The following is a 26214-nucleotide window of genomic DNA, read 5'->3' as shown; positions in this document are numbered from 1 at the left end:
TTGTGTCGACCACACTCAGGTCGACAGTCACTAGGTGGACCACTATTGGTCGGCATGCAGTAGGTCAACAGGGTTGCTATGTCGACGTGTTCTTTAGGTTGACATGTGATAGGTCGACATAAAAAAGGTTGACATGAGGTATTTTTTATTTATTTATTTCCTTTTTTTGGTGTCATTTTCTTTGTAGAGTGACCGGGAACCCCAATTAGTGCACCGTGCCCCCTCGCACGGTTCGATTTGCTCGCCATACTTCGCGCAAGGTGCCTCGCTGTGCTTTGTACAGGTTACCCTTCCCAATTGTAGTCCACATGGATCGTAAAGTATGAAAAAGTTCAAAAAAATGAAGAAAAAAAATGTGAAAAACTCATGTTGACCTTTGTTCGTGTCGACCTACCACATGTCAATCTAATGACCATGTAACCTAGCAACCCTGTCGACACACTTCACTAATAGTGGTCGACCTAATGACTATTGACTTTCGACCCAACAACTGTATTCCTTTCCAGGAATGTATCGGAATAGATGGGGCTATGGCCACTGGCAACAGGTATGGAGGGGTCTGCACATCAAGGAGGGGGGGGGGGGGGGGGGGGCGGCTGCTGCTCGTAGGCCCCACTGATACTGTGTTCACCTTCCAGAATTACCATCTGCAACCGACCATGGGGTAAATTTACTAAGATGGGAGTTCTATGTAAGATGGGATGTTGCCTATGGCAACCAATCAGAGTTCAGGTATTATCTTCTAGAAGGTGCTAGATAAATGAGAAGTAGAATCTGATTGGTTGCTATGGGCAACATCCCATCTTAAACAGAACTCCTATCTTAGTAAATTTACCCCATGACTGGATTATTATTATTATTATTATTATTATTTTGTTAATACAGGTTGAGTATCCCATATCCAAATATTCCGAAATACGGAATATTCCGAAATACGGACTTTTTTGAGTGAGAGTGAGATAGTGAAACCTTTGTTTTTTGATGACTCATTGGGGGTCATTCCGAGTTGTTCGCTCGCAAGTGGATTTTAGCAGATTTGCTCATGCTAAGCCGCCGCCTACTGGGAGTGAATCTTAGCATTTAAAATTGCGAACGATGTATTCGCAATATTGCGATTACACACCTCGTAGCAGTTTCTGAGTAGCTCCAGACTTACTCGGCATCTGCGATCAGTTCAGTGCTTGTCGTTCCTGGTTTGACGTCACAAACACACCCAGCGTTCGCCCAGACACTCCCCCGTTTCTCCGGCCACTCCTGCGTTTTTTCCAGAAACGGTAGCGTTTTTTCCCACACGCCCATAAAACGGCCTGTTTCCGCCCAGTAACACCCATTTCCTGTCAATCACATTACGATCGCCAGAACGATGAAAAAGCCATGAGTAAAATTCCTAAGTGCATAGCAAATTTACTTGGCGCAGTCGCAGTGCGGACATTGCGCATGCGCATTAAGCGGAAAATCGCTGCGATGCGAAGATTTTTACCGAGCGAACAACTCGGAATGACCCCCTTTGTACACAAACTTTGTTTAATACACAGTTATTAAAAATATTGGCTAAAATGACCTTCAGGCTGTGTGTATAAGGTGTATATGTAACATAAATGCATTCTGTGCTTAGACTTGGGTCCCATCACCATGATATCTCATTATGGTATGCAATTATTCCAAAATACGGAAAAATCCCATATCCAAAATACCTCTGGTCCCAAGCATTTTGGATAAGGGATACTCAACCTGTACTGTATAATTCAGTCCTGGTATGTGGATTTGGAAGGGAGAGGAGCAGACATTTACTACAGTACTACTTGGCTGTGAGATACTTTGTCAGCGGCGGCAGCAGCGTGTGCACTGGGATATTGTTACCTCAGTCAGGATATGTCAGCACACAGGGCGGGGCGAGGGAGAGAGCAGCAGTCTGTCTGCCCGCCCGTATTTGTCACCTCTGTTTGCCAAGTGTGTTCTTGTGTCTGTCCTCACACTCCAGGGCACATCAAACCGTGCCTCACTTAGCAGTCCCTACTCCCCGTCCACACAAACACAGGAGTGTCTACTGGCCGCACGTCAATGTATAAAAGCAGCACTTGGCAGTATAAAGAGAGAGGCCACGTATTAGGCCATTGCATTATGGGGCTAATTCAGAGTTGATCGCAGCAGCAAATTTTGTTAGCAGTTGGGCAAAACCATGGCCCTCATTTCGAGTTGATCACTAGCTGCCGCTGTTCGCTGCATAGCGATCATTAAAAAAAAAAGGCAAATCTGCGCATGCGTATGCACCGCAATGCACACGTGCGGCGTACGGGTACAAAGACCATCGTGATTTTGCACAGGTCCTAGCGACGCTTTCAGTCGCACTGGCGGACGCAAGGAGATTGACAGGAAGTGGTAGTTTATGGGTGTCAACTGACCGTTTCTGGGAGTGTTTGGAAAAACGCAGGCGTGGCCGGGCGTTTGCTGGGCGGGTATCTGACGTCATTACCGTGTCCTTCGTAGCAGCAATCATCGCACAGAATAAGTAACTACAGGGCTGGTCTTGTTCTGCACAAAATGTGTTTGCAACCGCTCTGCTGCACAGGCGTTCACACTCCTGCAAAGCAAAAATACACTCCCCCGTGGGCGGCGACTATGCGTTTGCAGCCAGTATTTACCCTGCATAGAAACAAAATAACCCACCCAAATCTAACTCTCTCTGCATATGTTACATGTTACATGCACCTGCAGTGCACATGGGCCGATTTTCCGCAAACTGCGCATGCGCAATGTTCGCACTGCGACTGCGCCAAGTAAATTTGCTAAGAAGTTTGGTATTTTACTCACGGCATTACGAGGTTTTTTCTTCGTTCTGGTGATCGTAATGTGATTGACAGGAATTGGGTGTTTCTGGGCGGAAACTGGCCGTTTTATGGGAGTGTGTGAAAAAACGCTACCGTTTCTGGGAAAAACGCGGGAGTGGCGGGAGAAACAGGGGGAGTGTCTGGGCGAACGCTGGGTGTGTTTGTGACGTCAAACCAGGAACTAAACTGACTGAACTGATCGCAGATGCCGAGTAAGTCTGGAGCTACTCAGAAACTGCTAAGAAGTGTCTATTCGCAATTTTGCTAATATTTCGTTCGCAATATTGATAAGTTAAGATTCACTCCCAGTAGGCGGCGGCTTAGCGTGTGCAATGCTGCTAAAAGCAGCTTGCGAACGAACAACTCGGAATGAGGGCCATGGTTTTACCCAACTGCTAACAAATTTGCTGCTGCGATCAACTCTGAATTATCCCCTATGTCCCTTTAATCCTGGACACCTATGATTTACACAGGGTCTGTGGCTAGCTAATACCACTTTTACACCAAAATCCCGGGTCTGATCCAGGACTTGAACTCGGTTCCAAGCCGGGTCAGACCCGGGACTCCCCTCATTTATACTGCAGTGCAGGGTCGGGATATTCCCGGATTGGCACCGTTTACACTACACCCGGGTGCAGTGTTTTGTGGGCCGGCGCTTAGAGATGATGTCATCTCCAAGCGCCGGGAAATCCTGCAGACCGGTGCTCCGAAGCGTGTCGCCATGGGCAAGCCCAGTAATCTGGAAGCTGCTGTGCTGCCCCCAGTCTCCGGCGCTTCCAGGCACCAGACATGGCGCTGCTGTCTGCATAGACAGCGTGCGCCATGACCCCCAGCCTCCCGACCGCCCGCCAGACACTGCAGTACGGGAGGGTTGCCATGCTATAAATGGGACTGGATTACCCATTTACACCGCCTCCTACCCGTGTCTTACCCGTGTCTAACCCTGCGTACAAGCCGGGTTGGATTCCTGGGAAAATGGACCCGGGGTTTAGGAGAAGGACCCTTTTACACCCCCTGCAGTCCCGGGATTTTGCGCGCTCCCGTGCAAAGTCCTGGGATATTTTAGGTGGTGTAAAAGGGATATAAATTCACGTCTGTATTTCACCTGCTCTTAGCCAGCCATAGGGGATGCGGTCAATTTACCTACAATCAGAAATGCCGACAACCAATGACCGACGGTCAAAATCCCGACATGAGTTTTTCATGATTTTTTAATTGAAACCAACTTGTTCATACTTTACCATTCCAGTGGACCTGGAGGGGGAATATAATTGTGGGCCGAGCGCAGTGAGCCATGTGAGGGGACACGGTACACTTATACGGTGTCCATGACGACCTATGTCGACACACACAACAAAAACAATGAAAAACCTGTGTCGACTTTTTGACCTGTCGACATTTTTTAAATGCTGGTATTTTGACCTTGTCGGTATTTTGACCGTCGGTCAATTGTTGCCTGTATTTTGGCCGTCGGGATTTTGATTGTAGGTATTTCATACTAAACCCTGTGTAAATCATAGGTGCAGTGTAGAAAATACACCATAGTCCTGTGCAGTATAATATAACATATGTATAATTAGTGCACAGTCTGGAACCTGATCCCTAGAGGTTGAGGAGGGGCCGCAGGCAGTGGGGCCTACCGGGTGTTTCCCCCTATACCCCAGTGGGCCAGTCTGACCCTGCATAGGTGTCCCGGATGAAAGGAATATTATGGCATCACTACTTGTTATAGGCAGCCCGGCTTCTTCTGGGCCTTGCTGTTCCAGAGCCACTCACCATTCATTAAGCTGACGCTACCCAGTGTTGGCTTACTCCCCCCTGGGCTAGTATCGAGGCCTCGTACACTCAAGGGTGAGTTTTTAAACCATAAGCGTAAATAGTCCTTGGGGCTCCCTAGCAGTGCACGTTTTCCATACTCCCTGCTGGAGCAATGGTATGTTCATTATTGGCGGACGTAGCAGGCACTAGTTATTTCACTGGTGACTCTTTGAGGAGACCTGGAAAACATGCACTGTTAGGCTGTCATGAGAACTTGATTCGGGAAAAACTGGTGACGGCAATGAAGCACTAAGGCAGTGGTACTCAACTTCAGTCATCAAGTACCCCCAGCAGGTCATGTTTTCTGCATTTCTTTCATCAGGCACAGCTGAATTGACCTATTTTGCTGGGTGAGCAATTAAACCCAGCACTTTCCATAGACAGACATCCTGAAAGCATGACCTGTTGGGGATACTTGAGGCAATGGGAAATACTGCACTAAGGGAACATCAGAACCGTCTTTATTACATCCTAACACATTGGCAGTTTTAACCCTTTTTATTAGCTTGCTGGGAGCGCGCCTACGAATGCGCTTTCTCAGAAAACGCAAGTTGCAAGAAGCATCCCAATAAAACAAGAGACGCAGACGGCTGCCAGCTTATTACACGCTCCGCAACAGCCGAGCCTTTCTGTAGATGATCCACTGCCAGCTGGTGCGTCTGTAGACACCACCATAGGTGGCACCAATGAAATTTGCATTAGCTCTACGGCAGGTGCATATTTTCCGGCTGAGTGCAGCCTCCAATGTGAATGATGTAGTGTCTGAGCACGCAAGTGCTTCAGCGAAACACCTGCGACACTCCCATAGCACGGCCACAACAAACCGTCTCTGCGCACCTGTTTAGACACCTCCCAGTTACCGCTCAGGACCCCCGAGCACTTTCCAATACATTAATGTTCTTGTGCCTAACAGCGCCTTTGTGCGCACAGATGTCGGCGGATAGATTAACATGCCGCCATGAGGACTAGAGTTAGGCTCTGCGGGGAGGGTCAGGGGTTAGGCTCTGCGGGGAGGGTCAGGGGTTAGGCTCTGCGGGGAGGGTCAGGGGTTAGGCTCTGCGGGGAGGCTTAGGGATAGGGCAGGTATAATACCAGTACGCTTGCTCATCAGAAGCCGTTGCCACCAGGAACAGGTAAGTGACCACTGGGCCACCAGGGATGTTATGCCCAGTAGCGGATCTTGCTACGGGCACATGGTACTTTTACTCAGGGCGCCGCCTTCCGGAGAGCGCTGCCGCCGTGGCAAGATCCGCTACTGATGGTGCCCCTTCCCCGGTGCCGGTACTGCTGTGCGGTGAGCGATGAAGTCATCGCGCACCGCACTGCATTGTGGGAGCGGCACTTAGACACTAGGGGTCATGATTGACCTCTAGTGTCTATGCGGTTCTATGGGAGAGACGTCATGACGTCTCTCCCATAGATCAGAGGAGCGGCGCCAGCGGCCAGAGACAGAGGGCAGCAGCGGTCGGGAATCAGGAGCGGGGATGGTAAGTATTATTTTTTTTTTTTTAAAGCGGCACAAACGGGGGCAATACTACTGGGGTCACAAATGGGGGCAATACTACTGGGGCCACAAAGGGGGCAATACTACTGGGGGCACACTGACCACACCCCTTTATGAAGCCACGCCCCTATTTTAGCCCAGGGCGCCACAAGGGCTAGAACCGGCCCTGGTTATGCCAAAATTGATCAAATCGACATGTTATCCTCATAGACAAGATTAATGCGTATCATGCCGTCATTCTGAACAAGTCAGCATTCTCACGTCGGCCTTGTGCATGTTGATGGACATGATAACTGTCAATATAGCATATCACACCCTGCCAAAATATATCCACCTTCCAACCAATTTATATTGGAGTTCAGATTTATCCTCCAGGGTTTGCGAAAACATTGGGGTGAGGTTACTAAGATGGGAGTTCTATTTAAGATGGGATGTTGCCCATAGCAACCAATCAGAGTCCAGGTATTATCTTCTAGAAGGTGCTAGATAAATGAGAAGTAGAATCTGATTGGTTGCTATGAGCAACATCACATCCTAAATAGAATTCCCATCTTAGTAAATTTACCTCATTATTATCTCTAGCGTAGTTTCACTTTTTTCTACTAGGGACAAATATTTTTGCTTTTAGCTGACTCCAGATGACCCATATGTGTGGTCAAGACAGGAGATTATAGCTGCGGATGTGTATATGCCTGAAGGCACCATACAGGCATTGCGGGTATTCAGGTAATTACTGAGGCTGGGCTGGTAATTCTCCTTCTCCGCCCCACTGCTCTCCCTCTTCTATCCGTCCTCCTCCCTCTCTCCGGGATTCAGTCATGCCCATTCAGCTCATCCCTCAATGCCTGATTACCCCCTACTCTTCCGGTCCTGCCCCCCTCGAAGGTCCTTCATTGTGGCCACATGCCCACCTGCCAAGCATCCCCCAACAATTAATATAAACTCCAACCTCCTCCCTTCACATTAAATGCATTTCAGCCTCAGTGACTTGTGCCTTGGTCCTGCCGTGCTGGTTGCAATCTAGAACATTGTTCCACCGCACAGATCTCCATTACAAAACAAAGAATGGAACTGAAATGGTACCCTGCATTGCTTATATGAGCAGAATTAGATTGCAAGCTTCCAAGGTTAGTTGTGTACCACTGCAAAACTTACACTCTAAGGAGTGGATTTATTACCAGAGCTTTAAAGGCATTAGGAAATACATATTATTTTAGGTATTTAAAAAATGATATGAGGGGCACCAGATTTCAACCCCATGCGTCTGCATTCTGTCTTTGGTACCAGTCATTATTCTTTTTTAATTACCATTCATTAATTTTATTTGTAAGAACTATTTTTGGATTTGGATGAATATGATGGAACCAATATTTGGGGTTTATGAAGCATGTCACCGCTCCAGTCCAGTCTAGACATGAGGCAAAACATAATTTTCCCAGAAAGCTTGCATATATTGGATCACGTATAATAAACCATTGCTTCCCAGTCTCCACTGCCATTTTACAATAGGTGTAGGCATATGTACTCAAATCTACCTATCCTCCCCAGATTTGTCACCATCTGTATTGGCTCGTGTCACTGAATGCCTTTCTGCTGTTTCATCTTGGATGTCATCTCACCACCTCAAACTCAATATTTCCAAAACAGAGCTACTTATATTTCCACCGGCCAATAGTAGTTACCAACCTGATATCTCTATCACTGTTGAGAACTCAACAATCGATCCTACCCCACAAGCTTGCTGCCTAGGTGTCATCCTTGACTCGGAACTGTCCTTTGCTCCCCACATTCAATCTGTCTCAAGATCATGTTACATGCATCTAAAAAACATATCCAAATTATGACCATACCTTACACAAGACACTGCTAAAACTCTAATCCATGCTCTCATTATCTCCCGCATTGATTATTGCAATAGTCTTCTTACTGGTCTTACCAAAAAGAGACTCTCACCACTACAATCCATTCTGAATGCAGCTGCAAGGCTAATCTTCCTCGCTAGACGTTCATCGTCTGCAGATCCGCTCTGTCAGTCCCTCCATTGGTTACCAGCATTCTACCGTATTCAATATAAAATACTTTTACTCACACATTAGGCCATTAACCATACTACACCAAAGTACATCTCTTCGCTCATCTCAAAATATCTCCCAACCCGACCTCTCCGCTCTTCACAAGATCTACGTCTCTCATCCACACTCATTACTTGTTCCCATGCACGATTGCAGGACTTCCTTCGGGCTGCACCCACTCTGTGGAATGCCCTACCATGCACAATTAGACTCTCCAATAGTCTCCAAACCTTCAAATGTTCCCTGAAAACTCACCTCTTCTGGCTAGCTTATCACATTCCAGAACTGCTCACTCAACCTTCATAAGCTTTCCTATCCAATTATATCCCCCATTGTACAGTCCACACATATCCTCCACATATTTCTGACCAAGGTTCATCATTGCTATGATGTGATATCATGCAACCCACCTAGACCCTTTGCAATCCGGTGGACAAATATGCAATAGATAGAACCTATCCTTGTGTATCAATGCCTATTTCCCTATAGATTGTAAGCTTGCGAGCAGAGCCCTCCTACCTCTGACTGTTTGTTTATTACCCAGTTTTGTTGTATCATTGTGTCCAATTGTAAAGCGCAACGGAATTTGCTGCGCTATATAAGAAACTGTTAATAAATAAATAATAATAAATATGTAGGTAGTTTCTAGGTGAGTGAGGGTCAGAGGGGCTGTTTATAGTTTATAGTTTATAAGGGACTGGCTACCATTGTACACATAAAAAGCCTGTGGATAGGTGTTGGCGAGATGGAAGACAATAAATGTGCACTGGGGCAACGGACTGAGAAAAAACAAGACCACCCCATTTCATAATTGTTGCAAAGTTGAAAACAAAAACATACTATACTCCGGGCTCCCCTTTGTCAGGGGCCCCCCGGTCAGAACACATCAACATCACTAGCTTTCCCTCTTGTGCAGCAGCAGAACCAGGCAGCCAGAATGCGAGCAGGACAGTATGCAGTGCAGGCAGAGACAGGAGTGTCAGGTTTCATGACCTGTCCTACAGTAGCTATGGAGCTTTCCGACCCGAAGAGAGATAGGAGGGTGGAGAGAGCTGTAACTGACCCAGGGATTCCAGCTGCTCCTCCGCCCCGCCTGGGTGTCTGGGTTCTGTTATAAAATAGTTGTCTTTCAATTAGGTGGAGCTATAAACAGTACTTAGGAACTATTAAACTATTAGTTTCAATCTAATATACACCATTGGTTTAAATGTAATATACACAATCTATACCTCCCAACATGACCCATTCCAGGAGGAGCAAAATGCTCTCTACCTGGACTTCCCTCTTAAGTTATGATTATAATCACCTGTGTGTTGAAACACCTTTCTTATCAATGAAATAGTTCAATAACAATCATATATTAAGAGGGTATCCAATTAGCCGTGGTAAAAATGTTTTTTTTTTTTTTGCGATTTTTATTTTATCGCCGATGTTTTTTCACCGGTATCCAGTTAAATTGCTCCATTTTTCTGGCGAAAATACATACCTATGTATTTTCACGGCACCTATCACGGCAAAAATAGTCGCTTATCTGGGATTTGGCACGCCTGCCTAAGGAAGGCGAAACCAATCCCCGATAAGTGCTGGCTATCGGGGCTAATAGGATAGCCCCCGGCGAACCAATTAGCTGAGGTAAATTACCACGGCTAATTGGATGCCCCCTAAGAGGGAAGTCCAGGTAGAGAGCATTTTGTCCCTCCTGGAATTGGTCATGTTGGGAGTTATGCATAATGTTGGGTATGCGTGACTGCCGGTCAGCATACCTCCGCCGGTATCCCATCGGTGGAATTCCGACAGGGAAGGGGGGTAAGCGCAACATGCCCCTTGCGGGCTCACTGCGCTCACCACGCTTCGGGCTCGGTGGCGACCTGTGGTCGCCACAAGTTCTATTCCCACTCTATGAGTGTCGTGGATACACACGAGTGGGAATAGTCCCTGCAAGTCGGCATGCCAACTGTTGGGATTCTCAGTTGGCGGGATGTAGGGGGAGTGAGTTGTTGCTGCAGCGGATCAGGGGACGCGTCATCGTTGCTGTCATAGATAAAAGGGACGATTTTTCTGAGTTTCAAAAAGGGATTATTATCTGTTTTGGGGCCAAGGGTGGCAGTATATTTCTGACACAGGGCAGTGTGTGACCTGTCCGCGTGCTGCTGCGGTGAAGGTGTATCATGACTGGAGAAATGGCGCCATTGCCAATAACTGACGTGGAAACTGAGGAGCTCACTGATGTGAGAGGGGAACGTCAGCTACGAAGGTGCGTGAGGGCAGACAGACACGTTACAGTGGAGCAGCTCACCGTCACAACGTACCTGTGCCAACCTACCAGCACCTTACTGAGTTACTGAGTCGCTCCCAGCCCGTCTAGCTGCTGTCCGTACTGCACACAGCGGTTACTCTCGCTATTAGAACGTGTACAATATATATATATATATATATATATATATACACATATATCCATATCAAGGGCATAAATACAGCAGACCATGGAAGCCAGTCATCTCCGCGCTCTAGCCCTGAAGTGGGCATCCTCACTTCCTCCATTTTATGTGCCCCAGACCTTGACTAAACATATGCTGCGGCCCTCCCTCTCATAGCTGTGAGGTGGACCTTGAGACAACACGCCAGGGTTTGATCGGATAGTACTTTTTGATTCCATCCGAATTGTCCTTTTATATTTGTGAAGTCCAAACAGGAGTTTTTTGGAAGGAAACACACGGATGCACTACTGATTTACTTCGGCCAACATCCATTATTTGATGGTCTATTAGTATCTACAGGAATACATTCTCAGCAAGTTCATGCTCTGTTTGTATTTCTTTTGGTGAAGCCATTCTTTGATGTGCACCCCTGATGAAGTCCTAACGGACTAAACGCGTTGGGTTTCAACGACTGTGCGTTTCCATGAATTTGTGAATAGATCATACATGCCTTTTCATGTTGAGGAATAAGTACTTCACCGAATGATTGAAAACACCTTACAATAGATCATTACATATGAATGTATTACTTAAGTGACATGTGTGATCTTGTTATTCATGTTATGGAAGTATATATGTAAGATGTTGTTTTAATAAATTATTTTATAATATTAGATATCTATGGTGGTCAAGCTCCCAAGAGAACCCTTTTTTTGCCCATATATATATATATATATATATATATAGAGAGAGATAGATGGGGCCTAATTCAGACCTGATGCTCGCTAGCTGTTTTTTGCAGCACTGCGATCAGATAGTCGCCGCCTATAGGGGAGTGTATTTTTGCTTTGCCAGTGTGCGAACGCCTGTGCAGCCGAGCGGTACAAAAAAGTTTTGTGCAGTTTCTAAGTTGCCCAGAACTTACTCAGCCGCTGCGATCACTTCAGCCTGTCCGGTCCCGGAACTGACGTCAGACACCCGCCCTGCAAACGCCTGGACAGGCCTGCGTTTTCCCAAACACTCCCAGAAAACGGTCAGTTGTCGCCCATAAACGCCTTCTTCCTTTCAATCTCCTTGCGATCGGCTGTGCGAATGGATTCTTCGTTAAATCCATCGCTCAGCAACGATCCGCTTTGTAGTACCCGTGCGATGCGCCTGCACATTGCGGTGCATACACATGCAGAGTTCTGACCTGATCGCAGCGCAGCAAAAAAACCTAGCGTGCAATCAGGTCTGAATGACCCCCATAGTGTATATAGGCATTGAGCTACTGCACTCACCATTCCTAGATCTGGGGTGCAATATGGTATGTACCCACATTTAACTATCTATCTATCTATCTATCTATCTATCTATCTATCTATCTATCTATCTATCTATCTATCTATCTATCTATCTATCTATCGTGTTAAGCTGCTGGGTAAGTACAAAGGCAAATTACATGCACGTTTCTGAGAGTCCTTATTGTGCTTCTACTTCCTGGGCAGAAAATTGGATTTAGCAGCTAAGGCAATATTTGCATTTAGAGAGTGGGAGAAGGGGAAGGTGGGACACTTCTCAAACCTATTGTCCACCCCTCTGACCCATCTAAAGAGGGATTTAACCAGGGCTTATCCCCTTAATCCATTTTATCTCTGAGGTCCATTATTCTCTTCTCATTTTGCCCTTTTCAGACTTTTAAATCTCATCTCATTTTTCCTTTTTTTTTTGGTCCAGCAACTGCTTAAATATTCCGGATGCCTTAATGTCCAATGTAGAGCTTCTTCACACTCACCCCTCCAACAGAATGGGCTGGGGGCTTCCATAGAAACAGTGGATTACACCTAAAAATCCATAAGAAAAAGGAAATGCTTGTAGTCAGATTGGGGGTGAAGGGGTAAGGACTTTCTTTAAAGTTATCGCTCAGCAAAAAAATAAGGGCCATTATTACTAAACAAGCACAAACTGCTGCAAACAGGACAGTTTCTTGCATAAAACCAGTGTCAAGAGACGTGTCATTAGCTTTCACAGACATATGGTAGTGTGCATTCAGTAACTGCTATAATCCATCAAAGTGCTTTGTAATCACTATCATTTGGCCCAAAACTGTAAACGGCACCTGTTTATATAATGATATAAAGGGGTTTCCACTTTGTAATGGAGGTTTGAACTTTAAAAATACTTACTTTGACTACTTTTCATACGACCTTCCGCAACCGTTACTGTAATACTGTCAAGTTTGGGCTTCTTTCTGAGTTTTTCAGCCATGTATTTATATTATTTGGCAGAGGTTTTGTTGTTGTTGTTGTTGTTGTTGTTGTTACCACTGCATACAACATACAGCTGTTCACTCGGAGAATTATACTATGAGTCTAATTCAGACCTGGTCGCTCCTCTGTGAATTTGCAGAGGTCTGTGATCGGATAGTCACCGCCCAGACAGAGTGAAAATCCGCCCCGTGCATGTCTGCGTACGGCGTGCAAAAAGTTTTGCAAACACCGTTCAGAAGCAAATCCGTTCACAACTCACTCACCATCAAATGATTTTTCCAGTGTGTGCGTAGCCCAGGACTTACTCCTACAGTGCGATATAATCAGGTTGTTTGGGGCCGGAGCTGACGTCACACACCCGCCCTGAAAACTCTTGGGAACGCCTGCGTTTTTCCTGACACTCCCAGGAAACGGGCAGTTACCACCCACAAACGTCCGCTTCCTATCAATCAGTCTGCGTTCGCCTAGCGATCAAAAAAGATGCAGGATTTTTTTGCAGTTCGGCCTGCGCATTACGATCCGTACGCACTCGCAGTCGTTCAATAATCAGCCGCTGTGCGAAACAGTGATCAGTTCTGAATTACGCCCTATATCCAGCCCACAGAGCGTTGGAGGGCGACAAACACCCCTCCATCCCCCACTCTGGCTGATGATATAATGGCTGAAACCCACAGAAAAAAAGACCAAAAGACAGAGCAATGGGGGGTTATTCCGAGTTGTTCGCTCGTTGCCGATTTTCGCAACGAAGCGATTAAGGCTAAAATGCGCATGCGCATTGTACGCAGTGCGCATGCGGTAAGTATTTTAACACAAAACACGTCCAAATGAAGAATTTTCATCGTTGAAGTGATCGGAGTGTGATTGACAGGAAAGGGGCGTTTCGGGGCGGAAACTGACCGTTTTCTGGGAGTGTGCAGAAAAACGCAGGCCTGTCAGGGAAAAACGCGGGAGTGTCTGGAGAAACGGGGGAGTGGCTGGCCGAACGCAGGGCGTGTTTGTGACGTCAAACCAGGAACTAAACGGCCTGAGCTGATCGCAATCTGTGAGTAGGTCTGGAGCTACTCAGAAACTGCTAAGAATTTTCTATTCACAATTCTGCTAATCTTTCGTTCGCTATTCTGCTAAGCTAAGATACACTCCCAGAGGGCGGCGGCCTAGCGTGTGCAATGCTGCTAAAAGCAGCTAGCCAGCGAACAACTCGGACTGACCCCCAATGTGTTTAGTAAAAGTTGCAGGCTGGTAGGAACAAACCAATAACTAGATCATCTGAAGGTGGAAGGAACTGTGTGCTCTGATTAGAAGCCTTTTCATAACTGTGTGCTCAGCTGGACCAATATACAGTGTCGGACTGGGTCATGTAGGGCCCACCGGGGTAATTCAGTGGTAGGGGCCCATGTTTAGGGGTGTGGTCAGTCTGCAGAGGGGGTGTGGCCTGCCACCTCATTGGTTTGACTAACCATTAGAGAGTGCAGTGTATGGGCCCCTTCATAAATATATACAGTAACTTCAGCTGCTGCATGCATGATAATGTACCAGATTAATAACAGAATAATAACAGCAATGCACTGTAGAAAATACACCATAGTCCAGTATAAGGTAACATATGTATAATGTATAATTCAAGTGCACAGTCTGGAACCTGATCCTTAGAGCAGGACAGGAGGTGGGCCCCCAGGCAGTGGGGCCCACCGAAGGTTTCACCTGTACCGTCCCCTGTGGGCCAGTCCAAGCCTGTTTCCAGTGCAAGATGAAAGGTGAGGTGACGGTGCAGCCTGTCAGCAGCATTTAAACAAACCTTCTCCGCTACATTTGACTTCAGTTACTGGCAGTGCTCCCGTATTGCTTGTGTTTCTGCCTATACAGTCCCCTTTTTCACAATGCCTCTTATGACAGTTGTTTATGTGATATGTATTATTAATACGCATCAATCTACTACCTGGCAGGAAGTAGTTTGCAGAACGAAAGCAGCCCATTCATCTAGATGTGTTTTTTTTTGGGGGGTAAGGACAAGTGCCTTAGGGTAGGGGTGTATCTAGGGGGTAAATTTACTAAGGTGGGAGTATTTTTTTTAGAACTGGTGATAGCAACCAATCAGATTCTATCTATTATCTTCTAGAAGCAGCTAGATAAATGTTAAGAAGAATCTGATTGGGTGAGCAACATCACCAGTTCTGAAAAAACAAAACTTCCCACCTTTGTAAATTTACCCCTAGGTGTCCGAGTGCCCCTGGCAAAGTAAGGGACTGAACTCAGCAGGAATGTGATCCCACAGAAATGCCCACAGTGCCAGATACACATGTCCCCACAGTGCCAGATATGCCCCCAGTGCCAGATATGCCCCCAGTGCCAGATACATATATGCCCCCAGTACCAGATATGCCCCCAGTGCCAGATACATATATGCCCCCAGTACCAGATATGTCCCCAGTGCCAGATACATATATGCCCCCAGTACCAGATATGCCCCCAGTGCCAGATACATATATGCCCCCAGTACCAGATATGCCCCCAGTTCCAGATACATATATGCCCCCAGTACCAGATATGCCCCCAGTGCCAGATACATATATGCCCCCAGTACCAGATATGCCCCCAGTGCCAGATACATATATGCCCCCAGTACCAGATATGCCCCCAGTGCCAGATACATATATGCCCCCAGTACCAGATATGCCGCCAGTGCCAGATACATATATGCCCCCAGTACCAGATATGCCCCCAGTGCCAAATACATATATGCCCCCAGTACCAGATATGCCCCCAGTGCCAGATACATATATGCCCCCAGTACCAGATATGCCCCCAGTGCCAGATACATATATGCCCCCAGTACCAGATATGCCGCCAGTGCCAGATACATATATGCCCCCAGTGGCAGATACAGAAATGCCCCCAGTGCCAGATACACATGTCCCCATAGTGCCAGATATGCCCCCAGTGCCAGATACATATATGCCCCCAGTACCAGATATGTCCCCAGTGCCAGATACATATATGCCCCCAGTACCAGATATGCCCCCAGTGCCAGATACATATATGCCCCCAGTACCAGATATGCCCCCAGTTCCAGATACATATATGCCCCCAGTACCAGATATGCCCCCAGTGCCAGATACATATATGCCCCCAGTACCAGATATGCCCCCAGTGCCAGATACATATATGCCCCCAGTACCAGATATGCCCCCAGTGCCAGATACATATATGCCCCCAGTACCAGATATGCCGCCAGTGCCAGATACATATATGCCCCCAGTACCAGATATGCCCCCAGTGCCAAATACATATATGCCCCCAGTACCAGATATGCCCCCAGTGCCAGATACATATATGCCCCCAGTACCAGATATGCCCCCAGTGCCAGATACATATATGCCCCCAGTACCAGATATGCCGCCAGTGCCAGATACATATATGCCCCCAGTGGCAGATACAGAAATGCCCCCAGTGCCAGATACACATGTCCCCATAGTGCCAGTGTGCTGCTCACCGCGCTGCTGCTGCGAGGGGAGGAGTGCACAGCGTGCGCCTCTCCTGCCCCTCAGTCTCCAGCGGCGGTGCGGGTGTCTATCTTCAATTAGGCGCCGGTCCGTGAGCCAATCAAAGCTCGCAGTCCGGCAGCCAATCAGGAGCCTTAGCTGCCGGTCTGCGAGTTCTGATTGGCTATCGGGCCGGTGCTGAATTGAAGAGAGACACTGAGGGGCAGGAGAGGCGCACGCTGCACTCTCCTCCCCTCACAGCAGCAGCGCGGTGAGCAGCACTCGGAGGGGGTGAGAGACTAAGAAGTGTGTGTGTGTCGGGCAGTTGTGGCCGGGAGCCGACCGAGCCGCATGCGGAGGATGAAAGAGCTGCATGCGGTTTGAGAGGCGTGGGTTGGCCACCACTACCATAAGCGATCTCTTTACTCTTTGGTCATGGGCTCAGTGTCCCAGTGTCTGATTGCTGGTACTTTGCCCCGTTAAAGCAATCCAAGTCGGCGCAATATTTTCATGCGTGTTTATTTACTGCTGATTTATTGTTTCTTTGATGTGTTTTACAGATCAGTCTGTTGTGTTCCTTTGCTCTGGCTGGTAAATCCTGGAACTATTACTGCACATCCTGGAGCTACACATTTATCTCACAGACAGCACTATCCCGAACAGGTCCTTGTGTATGGTATCCGTGTGGCAGGTCGACTCTACTTAGCTCGACAGTCACTAGGTCGACCACTATTGGTCGACATTGACATGGCTGACATGGACAAACGGTCAACACATGAAATGGTCGACACATTAAAAGGTCGACATGGCGTTTATTTATTTTTTATAGATTTTTAACTTTTTCATACTTTACCATCCACGTGGACTACGATTGGGAATAGTAACCTGTGCCGAGCTCAGTGGCAGCAGAGCAAGGGGATGCGGTACACTAATTGGGGTTCCTGGTCATGTTACGGAAAAAATTACACCAAAAACAGTTCAAAAATCCATGTCGACCTCTCCATGTGTCAACATGTCTCGTGTCGACCATTTTTCATGTGTCGACTATTTGCCCATGTCAATGTTGGCCAATAGTGGTCGACTTAATAACACCAAAAACAGTTCAAAAATCCATGTCGATCTTTTCATGTGTCGACCTGTCCCGTGTCGAACTTTTTTCCCCATGTGTCGACTATTTGCCCATGTCAATGTTGGCCAATAGCGGTCGACCTAATGACACCAAAAACAGTTCAAAAATACATGTCAATATTTTCATGTGTCGACTATTTGACCACGTCAGCCAGGTCAATGTCGGCCAATAGTGGTCGACACAATGACTGTCGACCATAACATGGTCGACCATCCATACCAGAACCCTTGTGTATTCGCTGTAATGTAATAACTATCACAATCACACTTTTTGCCGACAGTATACTGGTGCCATAACGTTCATCACTATGTCTATAACCTTGATTGCATTAATAATGCCATTCAGGGTATAGAGATAGCTCCCGGGGAAGTGCATGCTCCCGCCAGGCCTCTCAGCTCGTTACACTCTAGATTTCATTAATTAAGTCCTTATGGAAACAGAGAGTGAGCCAGTGGCTGTGGCAATGGTGGAGTGTGTATATTGTATTACATACAAGGTAGGGTAAGTCTCCGCTGATTGGCCGGGGTGTGCGGCTGCTCTCTGCTGATTGGCTTATCTCATGATAAAGGGGATACTCTGTGCAAGTGGTGGTCCTGTTGTATATATAAGAGGGGTCTCTAAGCCCCCAGTTGGATATATTGTCATGTGTCTATAGGAAGGGGAGACATAACACAGCAGCTGGATCAGGACAATGAGGAGGGAACCTGGAGGAGAATCTCCGGAGACCTCAAGAAAGGTGATATATGTAGTTATCTACTAACTGTGATGTATATATAGCGTATATGCAATAAGCCTTGGAGAGAGATAAAGTGGACGGAGATAAAGTAGCAGCCAATCAGCTCCTAACTGCCATTTTTCAAACACAGGGGCAGATGTATTAACCTGGAGAAGACATAAGGAAGTGATAAACCAGTGATAAGTGCAAGGTGATAAAGGCACCAGCCAATCAGCTCCAATATGTAAATTAACAGTTAGGATCTGATTGGCTGGTGCTTTTATCACCTTGCACATATCACTGGTTTATCACTTCCCGATGCCTTCTCCAGGTTAATACATCTGATCTGTCCCACAGTCCGAAACATGACAGGAGCTGGTTGGTTGGTACTTTATCTCTCTCCACATTATCTCTCCCCAAAGCTTAGCACACCTCCCCCTTATAAGTCTCATGATACACAATTATCTAGCTCAATTACCAGTGAAGACAGGAGTAGATCTTAATAAATTAATGAATGTTTTTATTAGAAAAGTTGGAAATGACTTCTTCATAGAATAAGAATAGGGATTTAAAGCAATGCGTCCTTTGTTGGTGATGGATATGCTGTAGTGCCTCTTCCTCTGCAGACCCCTGTGGTCCCTTTTTTAAGGGTGCGTTGATCATAGACAGTGATAGCCAACCTGGCACACTTCAGGAGCCTGGTGCCCAATAACCTTCAGCAGCAAATTGCGCTTACTCTCAGTAATAAGCGATGCATTTAATTAAAGGAGGAGACACCTATTTGTGATAAAATAACAACACATTTTTAAACAAGTGTTACAAGCTATAACAAACACATCTGACAATAAAGCATCAGATCAGAGGTGAGGGCTGGGGGGGGGGCCTGTTGCCCATCCTTGGTCTAAGTGATGTTATAGAATTATGGCCCTCATTCCGAGTTGTTCGCTCGCTAGCTGCTTTTAGCAGCATTGCACACGCTAAGCCGCCGCCTACTGGGAGTGTATCTTCGCTTAGCAGAATTGCGAACGAAAGATTAGCAGAATTGCGAAAAGAAATTTCTTTGCAGTTTCCGAGTAGCTCGATACTTACTCTGCCACTGCGATCAGCTCAGTCAGTTTCGTTCCAGGTTTGACGTCACAAACACGCCCAGCGTTCACCCAGACACTCCCCCGTTTCTTCAGACACTCCCGCGTTTTTCACAGAAACGGCAGCGTTTTTTCGCACACACCCATAAAACGGCCAGTTTCCGCCCAGAAACACCCACTTCCTGTCAATCACACTCCGATCACCAGAACGATGAAATTTCTTCGTTAAGCCGTGAATAAAATACCAAACTTTTTTGTAGATTTACTTGGCGCAGGCGCACTGCGAACGTTGCGCATGCGCAGTTTGCGACTAATCGCTCCGTTGCGAAAAAATCTTACGAGCGAACAACTCGGAATGAGGGCCTATAGCTGATTTTGCTTGAAAAAGGACACTGATCATCAGATTCTTGGCGTAAACTTGTTAGATAAAATATTTTGGTATGGATGATGGCCGGCTGTGTCTTACAGTCTGTTCTTTCTCCAGATTTTCGAACAAATTGATTTCTTGAATGTATTATCTGCTAACATTATATACTAAATAACTCTATTTGTATTTTAGATTAGTGCCGTTTAAACATTATAATCATGTCATCATCATAATTACTGTACATGGCAAACAGGTCGTATGGGATATCTAACAAGCACATACTGTAGCCTGTTTTCATGAAAATGTACAAAGCAGACACCACGTGGGGCCAGGACACCAGTCTGCAGAATATTGTATATCAGATAAAATCAGTGACTAGTCTGGAACCAAGGTGTACTGTACATGACGGGATGTAGCAGACATTTTGGCAACCTGTGGCTCTCCATCCCAGCATGCATTGCTACCTAGCACCTCAGCGATATCACTGCTTCTCAGGGAATTAAATATGGCAGCCTCCGCTGTTTAGGCCGCAGCGGCACTTTAATGAGAATTCAGCCCTCCTTAACATACAACTGAATAATTCAGTGACATTCATCAAACCGTATTAATGTATCATCGGAGAATAAATATATGTGTATATCTCTTTTTCTATGCAGATCTTGAAACCTCAGGTAGAAAAGAGGAGGAGGGAGAGAATTAACAGTAGTCTGGAGAAGCTGAGGGTCTTGCTGTCTCAAGCAATGACCAGTGAGGTGAGGTTCACAGATTGAACCCTTTGTTTAAGATGGTCATAGATTGCGTGATTACTGCAGGCACCTCAGCAGACGGACGATGGCGTGATCATTGGAGTGCCGCCATACACTACAAGATGTACGAAGATGGCCTCCATTCCCCGCGTGGAATCAGAGTGACGGCCATGGTGGATTGTACAGGTTGGATAATCAAATGATCCAGACTGTTTTCCAACCATATATACCCTGCATTTATATAACAATAACTAACCGCAATGAAGGTCCCTTGCGGTCTTGCTGTGCTCACCACGCCCACACTGCGGTCTCGGTGGGACGCTGCGCTCGACACGCATGTTCTATTCCCACAATAGCCCCTGCAAGTCGGCATTTCTGGTGGTCAGAGTTCCGGTGTCGGTATCCAGACACCAGGATCCCGACCGCCGGCAACGTGTCTACATCCCATTGGCACCTGTAGTTTCGCAACAACTGGAGAGCCAGAGGTTGGCCAGCCCAGCCGTAAGGTCTCAAAGGTGCAGGTTGTTGGGGTCTAGTCTGCTGAGAAGATCATTATATCCAGGAGCTGTAGGTGCCTTAGTAAAGTGTAGCTACCCCCTCTCTGATAGCAGCCGATCTTACATCTAATCTTCACTTTTGTGAGTGCACTAGGCAAGAAATTGCTGGTTAATATATTTATTTATTTTTTATTCTGGCAGAAACTGAAAAACCCAAAAATAGAGAAAGCAGAGATTCTGGAGCACACCGTAGAGTTCCTCCAGTCCAGGATGATGCCCTCTGAGGTCCAAGAGGAGCACAGCCAGAACTTCCAGTCCGGCTTCCAGCGATGTCTCCAAACCACGGTGCACTTAATAAACTCCAACCTACAGTTGTCCCAAGTGAGCAGAGACTTGCTTTTCCAGCAGTTGTCGTCCTCAAATCTGTTGGAGGCGTCTTCTACCACTGTCCGAGATTCAGTTCATCTCTGCAAAACCTTTCCTCCTATTTTCTACCAAACATCCAGATGGACCAGTCGCCCAAGCAACACCACAGTAGACCACACACATCATGTTGGTAATGGCCAAAGGGAATGCAATTCTGACCAAACGGCTAAGTCATGGAGACCTTGGGTGTAAGCGGCCTAATTTCTTTAGTATGGCTCCAGTTATGGTTTGTCTAACATCATCTTGATTTCTCCTTTAGTTATGGAGAACCATTTTTTTTTTGTCCAAGCTGATATCATTCCATAATTCATAGAGGTAGGTTTAGATGTGAACGAGGACTAACTTCTATGAGGTTGACATAACAATGGATGTTAGTAAGCAACTAACTTCTGCAAGAAGACAATGGGTGATCTGGAGCCTTGTTAGCTGATTAGATTGGAAAACATAATTGTTTTTCGACAAGCACTTGAAGGCAATTCTCTTTATTAAAAGTAAGCTGGAATCAGCCGTAAAAAATGTGCCAAGGACCTAGAAAACATTGACTGTGGGTACATTATATGAACATCTTGGCAAATTAGTCCTCCACCATCTGAACAGCCCTGAATAATCACATCCTGTGACCTGTATCATCTTCATACAGCCATTTTGAGGGGCTGGATCATACATCACACAGGCTTTGTGAATTAGTATTGGTCTTGACAACAAAATGGCTACCTCCATTATATGTAGGTGAGGTTGTGGCAAACATACTAATAACATTTATATAGAGCTTTTGTCTAAGAGGACTAAACAATTAAACAATTACAGTTAATCACACCATTTTGCAAAAGAGGCAGCCATTTTGGGTGCACTACAATAGTTACAGTGGGTAAATAGAAAATATGAAATTAAAATACAAGATACATGATACTGTACAAACAGTATCATCAGTGTCACCGATTGTTCATTCCACACAGGAAAGTCCCAGACGAGGTAGCCATCTTGGGCACACACCATAGGTTACAGTGGGTGAGGATCAGCAATACAAGGCGCTACACATGGGAAAATACAAAGTACAAATGGACAAAATACAAACAAGATGCCCACAGAATATTCAGCTCCATGCATTATTGTTCATGCCACCCACAAAAGTACCTGGTAAGGCAGCCATCTTGGGCGCACCATATAGGTTACCATAGGTAAGGTAGTTGATAACTGGAGATATGGCACACCTTGGCTGACGGTACAGTGTATATGTATAATTGCATATGTTATAGCTATAATTTTCAGTAATTATTTAGACCCATAGCTGACGAGGCGAAGGACGCACTGTCCTTTTTTCTTTATTCTGCAGTAGATGACATGGAAAGGACTCTGCAAGACTAAGTTCATTACTTTATATATCATATTTGTACATATGTAATGCAGTAATTATAATTAGGGCAGTACGAATTAACTCACAGCACTGAATCCCACCAATGTCTTATATGTGTGGAGTTTGTATGTCCTCTCCTTGTTTGCATGCGTTTCCTCCCACAATCCCATGCAGGTAGGTTAGTTGGATTCTGACAAAATGAACATATCTGTACATGTGATAGGGAATATAGATGGAAAGACTGATGTAAACGACTAAATATTCTCTGAAATGCGCTGCAGATCCAGTGTACGCTATATATATATAACTATCATTACTTTATTTATACTGTCATTTTGTTTGATATCTGTATTTGATAAATAAGAAAATGTATATATTACTTAAAGTGAATAAATGTAACATGTGTGTAGTGAGGCTTTTCCAAGTGATTAAAACTATGACACGCCAATCCAAATGATTAAAGCACGTCAGGTTTGGAGGTGTTCCACTTCCAGCTGCTATAATCTCCTGCAGGAACATTGGGGGTAATTCCAAGTTGATCGCAGCAGGAAATTTTTTAGCAGTTGGGCAAAACCATGTGCACTGCAGGGGGGGCAGATATAACATGTGCAGAGAGAGTTAGATTTATTTGGGTGTGGTGTGTTCAATCTGCAATCTAAATTGCAGTGTAAAAATAAAGCAGCCAGTATTTAACCTGCACAGAAACAGAATAACCCACCCAAATCTAACTCTCTCTGCAAATGTTATATCTGCCCCCCCCCCCCCCCCCCCCCTTGCAGTGCACATGGTTTTGCCCAACTGCTAAAAAATGTCCTGCGATCAATTTGGAATTACCCCCATAGATTGTAGTCTCTGGTAAAGAATCTTGTCACAGACATAATAAGCGACAGTGACATCTGCTGGCTGTAAGGAGACAGCACACAGCAAACTAAAGGGAAACCAAGATGTTATTTTTAACATAGGTATAAAAATGCACAAGGGTAGTAGTAACATGTAGCAAACGCTGATTATTATCACTGCGTGGGAGGGGATTAAATGGTTACAATACGGAAAAAAATCACTTAATTGAGGACCCTGCATATGGGAGCTTACAATCTAATAGTAAATTAGGGAGTGGTACAGAGTGCACAGGTGCATCCTTTTAGAAATGGGCAAGCCACACCCATGTACCCTCTGCTGTAGGTTCAAAAGCTGACGGAGGTTTGGACTCTTTTAAAGATATTTTAAATAGAATGTTGTCAATACTTCAGGAAGCCCAGGAATTGCTGAGCAAAATTATCTGTCAAACCAACCAACCAACCAACCAACCAATCAATCAATCAATCAATCAATCAATCAATCAATCAATCAACCAACCAACCAACCAACCAACCAACCAACCAACCAAACAATCCAACCAACCAACCAACCAACCAACCAACCAACCAACCAACCAACCAGTTTGCTGATTGGAAGGAAAATCTGGAAATGGATAGGAGCAAATGACAACTATTTGCTACCAAACATGCAAAACAGATAAAAACAGTCATTCAAACAGGTACGTTAAATCCATTTGATTTAACCAGTTTGTCTGAATGACCATTTCCGTCCATTTTCCGGAGTTGGGAATCAAATAGTCAATTGTAATTTGCTCCATTTCCACATTTTCCTTCCAACCAGTGAATTTGTTGGTTGGTTGTTTGGACAAATAATCTTTAATGTATGGTCATGTGGGAGACAGAAGCTGTTCTGATGTAATAAAATAATGATTAGACAAATGTACAACCATCACGTCGTCAATGGATGACATTTACTTGTTTAGTTTTTATTTAAGAACTTTAAAAAAAAATCTACTTTTTACACAACTTAACAATTTATTGTATACAGTCAGTGAAATGTTAGTTTTGGGGGGTATTTTTGTGTGTGTGTGTGTGTGTGATTATATTATCTAGAGGCAGTTAGTGAAAACACTTAAGGCCCATATAGACGGGCCGATGCGGGAGAGATGTGTGCTGAGCGAACCGCTCAGCACACATCTCTCCCGCCGCTCAGCACAGCGCGATCTGTGCTGAGCGTGCGGGGGGAGACGGGGGGGGGGGGGCGCTCATTTCACCCAGCGGGTGAAGTGAGTGACCGCTAGATTGGCCTGCATGGCAGGCAAATCTAGCACCAGCGATAGCGATATGTGGGGCCGCGCATCGCTATCGCTGTAAGGGGTACACACGGAGCGATAATGCTTAAATTCTAAGCAATCTAGTCAGATTGCTTAGAATATCGCTCCGTGAGTACCCCCCTTAAGATTGCAAAGGTATTATTTTATTAGTATCACATTTTGTTTTCTAGGCGCCACAAGTGTTTGGCAGCGTCGTACATTGGGCAGTCATTAGAACAATACAGGGTAGACAGAACATAACATTACAGTAACTGAAAGACTAAAACAGAGCACAGGTAACAATTGGCTCCACAGTCCTCAGTACACACTGAGGTCGAGATGTAAGAAAGCAAAGAAGTAATCGGCGTACTACTAGGGGCGGGCAGCCGTTGGAAGAGACAATCAGTCACGAGCGAGAGTAATACAGGTATAGACAGTCGGTGAGTAGGAGAGAGCTACAATTTGAAGTGCAAGAGAAGAGGGCTGTGAGAACAGGAGGAAAGAGGGCCCTGACCCAAGGAGCTCACAATCTAGGGCGAGGGGGACGGACAGACACGTGACATGAGGCGCACGCAAGCGAAAGGCGACCTGATGGCAGGAAGAAGGCGAGGCATTGATGGCCACGGATTGAAGCAGGAGGTTAGGAGAGCGGCCTCGATACTATGTTATGCGGTTGGGTACGCTTTGATGAACAGGTGGGTTTTCAGAGCCCGTTTGAAGCTTTGCAAAGTTGGGGGAGAGTCGTTCCAGTGAAGGAGGCAGTGCGGGTAAAATCTTGGATTCGCGCATGGATGCAGTGACCAGGGTAGAGGAGATGCGATGGTCATTGACCCACCAGAGAGGGTGTATTCTAGGGAGATGAGGTTGGAGATGTAGGGAGCCACAGAGGTGATCGGACTTGATTGCAGTAGCAAAATCTTTCTCTAATGAGCAAAACCATGTGCAGTGCAGGTTTGGCAGACGTAACATGTGCAGAGAGAGTTAGATTTGGGTGGGTTATATTGTTTCTGTGCAGGGTAAATACTGGCTGCTTTATTTATTCACTGCAATTTAGATTTCAATTTGAACACACCCCACCCAAATCGAACTCTCTCTGCACATGTTACATCTGCCCCACCTGCAGTGCAGCATGGTTTTGCTTATTAGAGAAAAAGTGGGTCATTCAGACCTGATCGCTCACTAGCGTTTTTTGCACCGCTGCGATCAGGTCAGAACTGCACATGCGTATGCACCGCAATGCGCAGGCGCGTCACACGGGTACAAACCAGATCGCTGCCCAGCGATGGATTGTACGAAGAATCTGTTCACAGTCGCACAGGCGTTTGCAAGGAGATGACAGGAAGAGGGCGTTTGTGGGTGTCAACTGACCGTTTTCAGGGAGTGTTTGGAAAAATGCA

The 26214-nt window shown here is 45.9% G+C and overlaps 1 protein-coding gene across 3 annotated transcripts in view; it reads left to right on the top strand.

The window, feature by feature from the left end:
• Positions 1-23040, top strand: part of LOC134934796 (transcription factor HES-7.1-like) — a 230968-nt gene extending 207928 nt beyond the window's left edge. For all 3 annotated transcript variants that reach the window (XM_063930153.1, XM_063930154.1, XM_063930152.1), the window contains exons 4-6: positions 18152-18232; positions 20320-20415; positions 21108-23040. In XM_063930153.1, the coding sequence (XP_063786223.1) occupies positions 18188-18232; positions 20320-20415; positions 21108-21524 (558 nt within the window). In that variant the 5' untranslated portion in view covers positions 18152-18187 and the 3' untranslated portion in view covers positions 21525-23040. The remainder of the gene's footprint in view (positions 1-18151; positions 18233-20319; positions 20416-21107) is intronic.
• Positions 23041-26214: the final 3174 nt, after the last annotated feature.

Source organism: Pseudophryne corroboree, chromosome 6 (genome assembly GCF_028390025.1).
Source record: "Pseudophryne corroboree isolate aPseCor3 chromosome 6, aPseCor3.hap2, whole genome shotgun sequence".
In the NCBI taxonomy this organism is placed as follows: Eukaryota; Metazoa; Chordata; class Amphibia; order Anura; family Myobatrachidae; genus Pseudophryne; species Pseudophryne corroboree.
Note: the sequence above shows the minus strand (reverse complement) of the source record. Positions and strands in the feature narration are given on the sequence as shown.